This window comes from Haemaphysalis longicornis, unplaced genomic scaffold (assembly GCF_048455015.1).
Source record: "Haemaphysalis longicornis isolate Haplotype H1 unplaced genomic scaffold, Haemaphysalis longicornis Haplotype H1 scaffold_316, whole genome shotgun sequence".
Taxonomy (NCBI): Eukaryota; Metazoa; Arthropoda; class Arachnida; order Ixodida; family Ixodidae; genus Haemaphysalis; species Haemaphysalis longicornis.
Window position 1 is genome coordinate 48,096 of NW_027526341.1, and position 12,431 is coordinate 60,526.

Consider the following 12,431-nt stretch of genomic DNA (forward strand, 5'->3'; position numbering starts at 1 on the left):
CGAACACGCGTACACAAAAAGAGGTTAGCGAGAGCGGCACCCACAAGCTAGCCTCTAGTCCATTGACCGGTTCTGATATCGTATACAAGCGTAAGTAAGGTTCCCGTACATATATCGAGGGATGCACTGCAGCCGTATTCAACCCTATCATTCCTGTTCTTCGGCCCGATATCCCTCGCCCCGGCGTGCGTTGAGACGGAGGAGGGTTCGCAACAAGCGCAGTTTAGGCTGAAACAGCAGCGTTAATGAAAGGTAATGAACAAGGGTCGGAGCAAACCGCACGCGTGCAGCCCGGCGTGACCGACGACGTAACGCCTCGCATCGCCAGTTCTGTCACGTACGGCATTAGACGACCCCCGGTGACCCCGTGCTCGAGGCGAACGCGCGCGTGGTCCGGTCGTGACGAGACACCCCGCGCCGCCGCTCCGATCTCTCCGAGCCGATCTCATGCCCCCGCGGCGCCCGTACCAAATTGGGCTCCTCTGGCTCGCGCAACTCGTTGTGCTGTACGGGTGCCTGGTGTACGCAAATCCGCTCCGGGAGCGGTCACGCCACGTCGTTCTAAGGGAAGAAGAGCTTGACCCGGAGCTCTTCGGCGCCCGTAACAAAGGCCGCCGCGACCGGGAAGAAGAGGGGCCCGTAATCGCCAATGAGCGTTGGACAGCGCCTTGTCGGGTCTTTCGGGGCGCAGGACAAATGAAACTAACCTGTCTATCGCTGCCGGCACCGCCGCCATGGGGTCACTTCGAAGGAATGCCGCTGCTGCTCGTAGGGAGCGAAGAAGGAGCGCGGTGCTGCGCGCTTTTTTATTTGTTTTTACACTTTGCATTGCGAATGCTGGAGATGATGCAGGCAGAATGCGTGCGTTGGATCGGTTACATATAGCTCTTATTTGCTACGAATAAAAAAACAGCGCAAAAGACAGGACGAAGAAAGGAACCACAAACCACAGTGCTTGTGGTTCCTTTCCTTGTCCTGTTTTACTTCGAAGTACAATGTATACCAACCTGCCCTTCAGCAAACCCTTCTGCGTCTTATTTGCTCCTTGGTGATTTTTTGCGTTTCGAGTTGTCGACATGAAGCAGCGCTTGAAGTCGTGGTGAATTTCTGTACTTCTGAGTTCGCAGGGCAATGTTTTGCGGACGTTCGTATAAAGGGCACGCGAACGTTTTGCCGGGACGCCGCCAGCGCATTCCTTAATCCTCCGCAGTTCCATCAATCAAGTTTTATTGCTTGCGCCGTGCCATTTCGTCAAGAGGCTTTGCCACGTTTCCCGTTATTATTTGTGAGGATCTGTGGTGTTAGTGCTGTGCCGGGGGTTCACAATTAGAAATATGACACAGCTGAAGAGGAACGCGAGCTTGCCAGGCTTCAAAGTGCACGTTGCCTTCAAGATACCCCACCTCTTCAGGACCGGTCGCTAGTGTGGATGAACCTACGTTCTCTTCAACGTTTTCTCAAGTGGCTTGCGCGCTCTCTCTCTCTCTCTGTCGCACTCACATTGTGCAGCGATCTACGTTTCCGTTTCGGATAACCAAACCCACGACAGCTCGTTGTTCCACTTTGCTCTGGAAAGTAAAACAACCAGTGCGCACTTCCTCTTCGTTGGCGGCCGGAAGGCGCCGCGCCAGGAGGTTTCTGCTGACGGGGCTGGCATGGGGTTTACGTTAAGTGCATTATCTCCCTGTTTCCGGTCCCTGTTATCGCTGGTTTCGGACACTCAAATCTCTCGGAGTCGAAAGCGTCCTCTTCCGAGCAGAGGTGGCGGCACGCAGTTGTGTTGTAGATCGGGGAGCGGCTGCAGTGTTTCCACGTTCAACTACCACGAAGAAAACGACGCCCTGATATCTTAGATTTCCTTTGAACGAACACTTGAAATCTGCGTGCTGCTATAGCTGGGGCAACAAGAAAATGTGTTTCTTTAGTTGTCCACCTATTCATCAAATCACTTTCTTGGAGCTCTTTGCCCTAGTTGGCCTTGCGCCATTAACATTCAAACATCATCAAAATGTGTGTTTCGAATCAGTCGCTTGGAAAGCAGTTTCCTTTTCAAGTTAACTTTCCTGCAACAAGTGTTTTTGCGAAATGCCTGGCACGAAGGAAAGCGCCGGGGTCAAGCGACAAAAGCGTATTTCCCGAAACGAGTTGTGTCATCCAAACCTAACACGAGTCAACTCCTTGCACGGCGAACCGATGATTAATTGACCTCTCCGTTGTGCTTCATCCTTACGCTAGTAAAAAAAAAAAAAGAGTAAATGCGAGTTTCTCCGCTGAGTTCGTTCACCTCCGACGCCTTGTACCAAGAGCCGAGTCACTGGTACTGTCGCGCTGTTTCTGATCTTCTGCAGAAGAACAACTGGAGTGCGTTCGACCTTGTAGCGCAGTTCGACGACCAGTAGTCGCCGCTCCCTGTCGTTTCCCCTCATCCTGTTGTTTCCTCTCCGCGCTGGGCAGTTCGCGGCGGGTTTGGCTAGACAAGAGGGGGGGACGGAGGGGGGTCAGCGGCAGGGCTCGGCGAAGGGAGCGGCGCGTTTGTGAGCCCTCATTTGTTTCCCCCACGTGGAGCGCATTAGCAACAATGCGGCTCTCCCACTGACCTTGTTCCCCTCTCGTCGTCACCTCCTTGAATTCATATCCGCGGCAAGGCTTTGCCCGCCACCGGACAAAAGAGAAGCAACGCGCCGGGGCGGACGTGAACCCTTTCAGGGAAAAGAATGACGGCGCCACGACGGCCGTCTGCGTGGGTCGTTGTCACCCCAGCAGTAGTGGGACGCCTTTTCCCAGTCGAGGACGTTTCGTCTTCTACGAGAGACGTGGTCGGCGCAGCGAGCGACCATGCACTACCATGATACCGCGACCGTCATCGTTTGCGGATATGCGGCGGCGGAGTGGTTCGCGAGAATAATCGTTGACAAAGCGCACTTCGGAGTCTGCCATGTGGTGAACAAACGGGCAAGTAGGCCGTCTATTCGTAGCGGGGTTATTGCAGGCTGAGTATGTTCCGTGCGCAAATGCGCTTAGTACCGGTCAAGAAGAGTACGCCTTCAGCTCCTCTTCCCTCGGCTGTTTGTGATTCAATCTGAGTGTGTATAAGTGGGCATCATTTGTTTAGCGTGCGGATGGTTATACCCCATGAATAGATCACGCTTGATTTTTTTTGTAAAATTAAACCGAAGTTGTTAGAGCAGGAATTACTAATGTGCATGATTGCGTATGCTTTTGTGGGTGAGTACTTGCAGGTCATTTGTGAGCGTAAACGCTCGCAGATATATATTTGGTGTTTTGTGTGCACTTCGGTACTTTCAATGCAGAACGGTTTTCAACGCTGCCGTTCAAGTGTCTTGTGAAACAGTGTTACCCAAGCTGCCATTCTTCCTCTCAGACGCGTCTTTGTCGTGCCATGTTTCCTGGGCCTTTTGTAACTTTTGGTAACATCACAAAAAAAAAGGTCGTTCCTTTTTAAAGACGATAGTCATTCTGGGCTACTTAAACCTGAAAATTTTCGTTTGTCTGTGCGTCTGTCACTCGATTAAGGATAAAGAAATTCTGAAACAACAATTATAGGCAAACCACTAAATCTTGTACCATACTTCCCCTTGTCAACATTTTTGAGCAAAAAAAAAACGTTGCGAATATTCGAGGCAAAACATCAATACATAACTTGTTCTAGGCAGTGTTCTTTTATTCGAGAATAGGTATGCGCTTGATATATGCGATTAAAAATAAAACGTTATGAAAACTATTTCGACCCGAAATACGAAAAAAGAGCTCGCGCCCGAGCCTGGACCTCGTGGTGGTATTCCTGGTCCAACAGTAACAAAAGCTTCCAATAGTTGGCGTACGACCATTTGAACGCGGGAAAATTTAATTGCCTGGAGCAAACCCTTACCTTTTTTTCACGGGAGGAGCGAGAGAATGGGGCGTGGGAAACAACAGAAGCGTTTACGTGTAAGGGGCGGCAGAATATCTTTGCTTTTTGACGGCCCTTGCAGCGGAGTGAAGATACGTGGGCAATTTCTTTTTTTTTTTTTTTAGTACCAGTATAGGGGTACTTATGACGTCACGATGCTTACCTCTCAAAGTATTCTCGCGGAGGGAAACGCCTGAGCAGCCATTTTCCAAAGCACGAAGCTTAAAATTCCAGAAAAGGATTCCACGCAAGCCAGTGACTCCGCTCTTACACGCCGTGAGAATGTTGAGGGGGAAAAACTCACTACATTGCACTGCTGCAGCATGCGCCTTCCACGTCAGCAGCTAGGCACGTAGCACCGATTTCTTGTACCTTTCTGCCGTTAAATACATCGCTTCCGTGGACTTTATGAGCGTCTGTCGCAACATCGATCGCAACCGCGTGGGTGATGGGAAGGAAAATACTGCACATTTCACTGCCTCCTTGCCATTTCTACACGCGGGGCCAGATAAAAGAACAAATGTCGCAAAGAGGGCCGGGCGATAAGTGAGGAAGTGTCTTCTTCTTCTCTCGACTGTCTTCCCACTATCGGTTGCGAGCGGCCAGTTGACGGCTCGCGTTTCCTCTTCCTTGGCAGACGCAGCTGGAGCAGGAAGGTCTGGCCAACCAGCATCAACAGGAGGAGCTGCGCCGACAGCAGGAGCAACTGCTTGAGCAGCAGCAGAAGTTGCACGACTTGCAAGTGAGTCTCCCTGCCCTCTCACCCTCAACTCATTTGCATCCCCTTGCGCGCGTTTTCGAGCGAAAAGAGCCGAGCTCGGGCTGAGCGTTGTGACGGGGAAAAGGCGACACGTTGTCGGTCGGCGCTCGCGCCGGCTACTCCCCTGTCTTGGGCGGTGGAAGAGGAACCGGGAGGGGGGAGGGCGGCCGCTGCCTGGTTCGGGTTTCGCGTGCTCCGCGGTCGATCTTATTTGTCCGCGGCGTTGGCCGCCGTGACAAATGGTTTTCGCCTCCCTAATGGCAGAATTATGCCCCGCGAGGAGCGGAGGCGCTAATTTCGAGGCCGCCATCCTTCATCTTCGGCCCAGTTGTTCCCCCTCAGTGGCGGCGGCAGTTGTCGATGCAGTCCCTCCTAGGCCTACTGCTCTGTTCGCGTGCTATGCCCGCTGCTGCCGCCGCTATTGATTCGCTCCGCCGTTGCATGCTTCCGCGAGCTTGCCAATGCTCACGCATCGACCGCGCGCGCGTGTGAAACCGACTGTTCGCAACAGGCCTTGCAGGCCCGTGGTTCCGTAGAGCCCCGCGCAAAAGTTGCATGCGACTGGGGGCTGATGCGAGGACACGAGCTGTTTTGGAATGTGAGACGGTACACTCGCAAAAACGGTTTTAATTTATGACGAAATTAGTTGAGCGAGCTTTCGAGCTTGGATATCAGATTCTTCCACTTTTGGGGGGGATGTCTGGATTGTGGAACCGTAGAGAAAGGTACTGAACATCGGAGAACTCGACCGAAGATTGAAGGGCAAAGGGCAAGGGGGGGGGGGGATGTTGAGCCATGACCTGTAGCGGCTGCAAGTATTCTGGCAAAAAAGACAGAAAGAAAGCGGAAATCTGATTTCGCACGGTGGTTGTTTTTGCAAGTCCAGCTGCGTGCAACAGCCGAATGGCAAAGCAGAATCAGTGTCAATGCCCAGCTTGTCCGCACCCCTTCCGGTATTTTGTCACCGCTGTTATGTCATATTCTGCGGCTGCTGTTAAATGGTGCGAGAGGGTCCGTGAGAGGACGTGGAGACTGCGCATGGCTTCACCTGCCTCAGCTGACTGTCTATCGGGCGGCTTTGTGTGCCTCGGGTCGGCAGCCGACTGCAATTAGGGCTGCGGAGATGTCCTTACGGTCGGGTGAACGGCGCCGGAACAATCAGAGCGCGACTCGATGCACTCGCGTCAGAAAGAAAAGCTTGACACGTCTCTCATAATTTCTGAATGAGGGCGCAGCGGACGAGGCCTGGCAAAGGTTTCGATGTCCTTAGTGGTTGTTTTTGTTGATGAAAGAAAGTGTGAAATCGGACAGGTCTGTTCCGTTGCTTTCTCCCGAATCGCGTTATTCCGAGTTGTCGTAATCTCGACGTCTTAACGTGACCGCGACATACACATGGGCTGCTAACGCTAAGAAAATTCGTGCAAAGCGAGCGCGCAGTTAGACCGACATTTTTCTTAATGTAATGCATGATGCGCTTACAGACATCACTTTCGATGACGGCGTTTTTCTCGACAAGACGATTGGTCTATCCCTGCCTAGAAATTCTTTCTGCTTCTTATAGTTCGATATTCACGGCTCAATGTATTTATAACGACAATGACCGGACTGCTGGCCTCAGTACCGCGGGGGTAGGGAAGCAATCGTTACTGCAGTCCCGGGCTGTGTACGCGTCTTATACACTGCTTCGGAGTATTTTGAGCGAAGGCTGCGTCCGTCGTACGTATGCAGTACATGGTGCGCGCGTGTTTGTGCATTGCTCGTAGGCGCGGCTCAGTGGTCAGTACATGGCCGCGGCGTCAGTGTCCAAAGGATTTCTGCTGATGCCGATGCTGGAGGCCGCGCTGCCCCGGGTGCCGGCGAGGCCCGTGTCGTCACCCACGGCCGCGCACACACCGCCCACGGTAAAGGAACGCGACGAGCACGCCGCACCGTACTACTGTCCCTTCCCTGTGCCGTGCCTGCAGTCTCCGCACGTTGCAGTCTTGTCGGCTGTCGCATGACTAGCGTAAATCAAAGTGGCCCCGGAAAAAAAAAAAAAATGTCCTAGAGAAAACAATCCCCCCCCCCCCCCCCCCAAAAAAAAAAAAAATGATTCAGGAGAAAATGGTTCCGGAAAATGCGGTTCCGGAAGATAAGGCAAGGAGAAAATGGTCTCCGATGCCACGGTTCCGGAACTTTCTCCGGGCCATTGTATCCGCCACGATTTTCAGGAGCCTAATTTTTTGGAACCATTTTGTCCGGAATCATTTTTTACCCCGTTTCCCGCATGGTCGTGGTCCTGTAGCCCCCGTTGTGGCATGATATTCCCCGATTTGTATCCTTTTGTACCCTAAAGCTTGTCTCCGGGTGAAAATATTGCGGAGAAGGTTGGGATATACGCCTCTATGCTGAGCTCATGCTTAGCAGAGAGAGAGAGAGAGAGAGAGAGAGAGAGAGAGAGAGAGAGAGAGAGAGAGAGAGAGAGAATAAATATTTTGATTCGGTCGCTGATGTCGGAATGATATAGAGTCGGGGCCGACTGCACTGACATGTCGTACGAGGATGTGGTAGCCATACATATAACAGACAATTGAAATTTCGACGTGCTATCAGGTCATTTACCACGCTTTTGATTCGTATACACGGCAAATTGGAGACTATGAGAAAGGTAAAATTTAGAAAAGGAAAACAGCGGGATAGAAGGTCCAACATACAAGCCATACAACATTCATTATTAAAAGCTCATAGCGTCAGGAAAAAAATTGCGAAAGACAGTGCCGTCATACGGGCGCCGGCGTCGAATGGCGCCATTGTGATTTGTCTATACTATATATGTATCTATTGGTGTGAGTCTACGCCTCGTGTTCTATTCGCACTACGCATCAGGCCCGAACACGGCGGTACACAGCAATGTCGGCGCATCCGACGGCGTTGCTATCAGCGTGTAATTACTTGAAGCAGATGTTTACGGGGGCTTAACCGATGCTAAAGTAATGCAAAGGGGATTTTACCAGCGCGCTTGTTCGATGCGCACACTACAAAACTATTTCAGGTCCTGGGGTAATGGAATTACAAAACAGAGCGAGAGGGAAGCCGGACCAACCGCGTTCGGTACCCGACTTCATGGCCGAGGACATAATCCGCATGGCGTGTTTATTTAGCCCATAAACTCTGCGGTAAGAATCCAGCATCGTTCTGTCCTGTGCTTCCTCTATACTGTGCGATTGTAACGAAGTCCGGCACCGAGTCGTAAAGTAGCCGGTGTGCCGCTGTGGGCGTTTTAGTCCGCTCACCAAGAGGACGTTTCTCTCCCTCCGCGAAGGCCAACGTGTCTCGAAGGAAATTGTATCATGTACCTTCACAAACGACGGGTCGGTCGTATACAGGTGAAAGGGGCGCCTAAAGACGCATAAAGCGGGGATCAGCCTAAGGAATTTGGTCACTCGGTAGGTATTCCCGCGAGGAGCCCAGGAGGAGGCTCGGACAAAAAAAAGCTCTCAAGGACTTTTTTTTTTTTTTCCCAAAGGAAACAACCCAAACCCCGATACGGATCAGCAGTGTCTTTTATCGACACGCTGTCATCTCCGGCCAACCACGGACCCCTCGTTGGCCGCTCGGATGGATCCCTCGCTGCGGCGCAGAGATATCAATCGGACGTCGTAACCCCGTGTGGTTAGGACGCGCGTGGTGTCCACCTTGCGGGCATAGGGCGTGGAGCGGCATCGTAAACAATGCTCGGAGAAGTGTATACGCATAGGTGCGCTGCGCAGTCTTTACGTGCGCGGGCGCGGACATTGTTGGCGGCGTTGCTCTCCTTCGATTGGTCGTGCGGCTGTTACGGGCGGTGTGACTGTAGCGAGCCACGGACCGGAGAAAACAACGGGGCAGTAACTGAGATGGCCTCTCGGTGGTTGAGCGGTGGACCGAGAACGACCAATAAATCACGCAAGCGCGCTGCCCAACAGGGTTGGTGAGGCGAGATTTATTTCTGCGTCGCTAGAGCCTGACGCCGAGCTGCGCGGGGAGCAGTAAAGCATTACTCGGGGTGGGCCAACTCTATACCTAGAATAAGCAGACATTGTTTTGTTTTTGTGTGCGGGGAGTAACTTTAGGCGTACCTTGTAGCACTGTTGCTTGGCGCTCGATAAGCGGGGCGTTTGATAACGCTTTAGCAACCGCATTCGTTTACTTTCGTCTGGCAAGTTTTCGGAGTTATTAGCACGTATGCTTGCAACGGCTGTTGTGCATGCCGGGCAGGGCATGTCCAATGAAAGGGTCCTCCATCACTCGGTATCATCCACTTTACTCGCATCCGCATCCTCATCTAAACTCGTTCCCTTTGACTGCTTTCACGTTAAAAATAACTCAACTTGGTCGCCACGCCCAATCATCATCGGTTGGCTGTGAGGCGGCCGGGGAGATTCAGGGTAAACATCTGGCTTTCTCCGCGCATATGCTTGCGCGGCAGTTTCGTTGCCCGCAACCGCGCGCGGCAGGTATACACAAAGTTAGGGTTAATTATTAAGTACAGAGTAGCAGAGTGGCTGTCAGCGCTTGCAATCCCAGGAAAGCGCGCTAGGGCCATCATCATAGCCATGCATCACCGGGGTGTCGGCTTTCAGCGCGGCTTTTGTTTCGCGTCGTGTGCGACGCGGGCCTCTTGAATACCTTTCAGTCATGCGCGCGCCCAGCCGCCTCTCTTTACGAAGTTCCCCTCGCTTCTGTTTCGTTTGTGTCGTTTATTTACTATTTCCTAGATGCTCGTTCGCTTCTTCATTATTGCCGTTATTCTCGCGGGTGCGGACGTTTACGACGGCCCGTGATGAAAGCTTCTTTTTGGCTCGCCTGCTGAGTGAGCTAGCTGCCGGCGCTATCAGCTTTCTTTTCGCGTTTCAAGCGTGACCAGACGTCAGTCCTATGAATAAAAGGCTGCGCGAATATTTTGTTTCGTTTTGGTTCCCGCATCACTTCGCTACGGCCTCGCATCTCTTTTGTTCTAAGCCGGCACGTCTGTGAAGTTGCACTTACTGAAGTTTTTCTTCCGTTGGGTGGAAGACCGGGAATTATTTTCCCTACCGACCCTCTCCACTCGCCCCTCGAAAAAAAAAAAAAGTTTCGCCCGTTCTACAAGGTTGGGTTCATTACCGCGAAAACTAAGTTCGCGAATGAGGTGGTGCCGTAGGTAGGCGCAGTTTAAATTACCATACACATGGTGACAAAACAGAATAATAACCACGCGAGAAATTTATTTCTCTTTTTGCGAACGGAAGCTTATAGCTCGGCGCGACATGATCAGATAGCTGAGAATAGGGTAAAAGAAAACGTTTTTTGCTGTTGTTTTGATTGATTGATTGTGTGGTTTAACGCGCCGACGCAACGCAGGCGATGAGGCGCGCCGTAGTGGAGGGCTCCGGATTAATTTTGACCACCTGGGGACTGGGGATCTTGAACGTGCGCCGAAATCTCGTACACACGGGCGTTTTTGCTTTTCGCCTCCATCAGAAAAGCGGCCGCCGCGGCCGGGAATCGAACCCGCGACCTCGTGCTCAGCAGCGCAACGCCTTAGCCACTGAGCCACCGCGGCGGGTTTTTTTGCTGTTGTTTTAATGGGAACTTTGAACCTTTTATATGATTTTGCCGGCGTGTATTCGGCGGGGAAATCTGTTTTCTTGATCTGGAATCATGAAATTAGGTAGCGAAATTAAACTTTGTCGGCAAAAAAAAATTGGGCTCATCTCCCCGCGAGGGGGACTCGAGTAAATGCGTCGCATAGGGGGTGGGTGTATTGCGTTAACGTTTAGTGTTTGGGGAGTTGGTGGTAGTGAATGCGTTGTATCAGCAGCTTCTTGACGTAGTTTGAATGAGTCAAGGATATAAGGCGCGTTCGTAGCCTCCCATTCTGTGTCGGCTTTGTGGCGCAGTGGGTAGAGCACCATGTACATTGCGTTCCGCCCGCAGGGTCGAGGGATCGAAACCAGGTGCCGGATAGTATTTTTTTTTATATATAGTGTAGGGGGAGGGGTGCGGACTACGACTACGGACGTCAACGCGGGTGACATCGTGAGTTACTGAAATGCTCTGCATTTAAAATTTGCGCCGTCAATCTGCAAACAGAGCACCACTGAACAGCAGAGTGTACCGGAAGGGGTGACGTCAAGCCTAGTCCCGAGCCAGCGGCGGAATTTGCTGTGGTGGCGCTGCGTTAAAACCGCTGCACCGCTGCCGACCTAACAGTTCCTTTTTTGTCAAACCAGGTGGTACGCATAACATCTACCGTTTCCTTGAATTCTTTTCTTCAATGCGGACGCTTTGTTGAAAGGCCGTCTTCGGATCCCGAGTCATTAAGCTCTCGTTACTAGTATTTTTTTAATTGTTTGTATTTGAAGTATTTTTGATGTTGCTTTGTCTGAGTATGCCGAACTTGAGACACGGGTACATCTGTGCTGTCTTCGTATTATCTGCGCGTATATGCTTCAAAAGTGTGTTGCAAGCTTACTTTAGCAACAGCAGTTCTACGCCTATACAGATATCATTCCGTTTGCGAAGCTAACGCATATAATCCCATGAGGCACAGAAGGAGCCAGCACGTGTGAAAGTAATTTATCGACGAGTTATAGCCTACGCAGACAAAATCCCACAGACGTCATTAGTAGTTAGCGCTAGTTCTGAGCAATAGTGCTGCAGTGCGTAGGGAGACAGTTAACAGTTTTTGGTTTGATTAGGTCGGTTCCGTTTCGCAGCTGAGCCATTGAATTCAAGCTCTGTGTCGAGGGCTTTTTAAGCGGTTTAAGAGGACATTTTAAACATGATTCAATCCTCGTTCCGTTCCTCTGTCCATTTATTGCTTTGTCTAAAGCACAGCGTTCGCGAATTCGATCCAAATAGGGCGCAAGTTTAAACCACTCTAATTCTAATCGAAAGTGCAAAACTATAGTTCATATCACAAGCTAGCTGCAGCACTGTGGAGGCTACATTGTTATCAATAGTGCGCCCACTGAGGGCGCCTAATCCGCCGTGAAGGGGGTCCTGAAAGGACACTCCCTTCTCCCCTCTCGGCAAGTGGCACCGCACGGCCCCGCGCCTTTTGTCGCTTCCTTCGCGGTGAGTTAGGCGGCCTGAGGGGGACAACAATGTAGCCTCCACAGTGCTGCATGTAGCTTGTGAGATGAACTATAGAGTTTAGTCGAATTCGAGATTTGTGCAAAAACGGCGCTTTAATGCGTCCCGTTAATGCGTTACACCCTCAAGCGCTGCCCATGCAGCAACCGGCACAGCGGGCCTGCGCTGACCCCCTGACAAAAGCCCACGGACTTCCGAAAGCGGGTCGTGCAATCCGAGTGCATATATAAGGAAGCGCGCGGAATCGCCGGCGGCAAACGTGGAAAGACAGGCAGCCGCACTGAAGGGGGAGCGAGAAATACTGCCAGAGACGAGGACAGTAAATCAGAGCCGTGTTGCGGAGGGGGTGGGAGCCCGATGAGGAGGGCAGGGGGGATATAACGGCAGAATCAAAGGTTCCGCCTATAAGTGGCGGGGAAATCGCCGCTCCCCCCCCCCCCCCTTCCGCCCTCGCCGCCTTCCTATGAACCTCCGGCTTGCTTCCCGCGGAGTGGATACCGAGCTCCTCTCTTCTCCATTGTTGACGAGTCTTCCGCGTTTTGGCCTATTAATATTTAATGGCCCAATGCAGCGGGGCTCGATTGAATAATGAAGGAAACCCGCGCCGCCGCCGACCCCGGGTCGCGCTTCCCCTCGCCTCGCAAAGTGCCTGCGCTCCAGCGC

At 52.0% G+C, this 12,431-nt stretch overlaps 1 protein-coding gene across 1 annotated transcript in view; it reads left to right on the forward strand.

Annotated features, from left to right (window-relative positions):
• The first annotated feature begins 447 nt into the window (after window positions 1-447).
• Window positions 448-12,431, forward strand: part of LOC144177816 (uncharacterized) — a 32,581-nt gene continuing 20,597 nt past the window's right edge. The window contains exons 1-3 of the mRNA XM_077705401.1: window positions 448-639; window positions 4,548-4,652; window positions 6,434-6,571. Coding sequence (XP_077561527.1) covers window positions 448-639; window positions 4,548-4,652; window positions 6,434-6,571 — 435 coding nt within the window. The remainder of the gene's footprint in view (window positions 640-4,547; window positions 4,653-6,433; window positions 6,572-12,431) is intronic.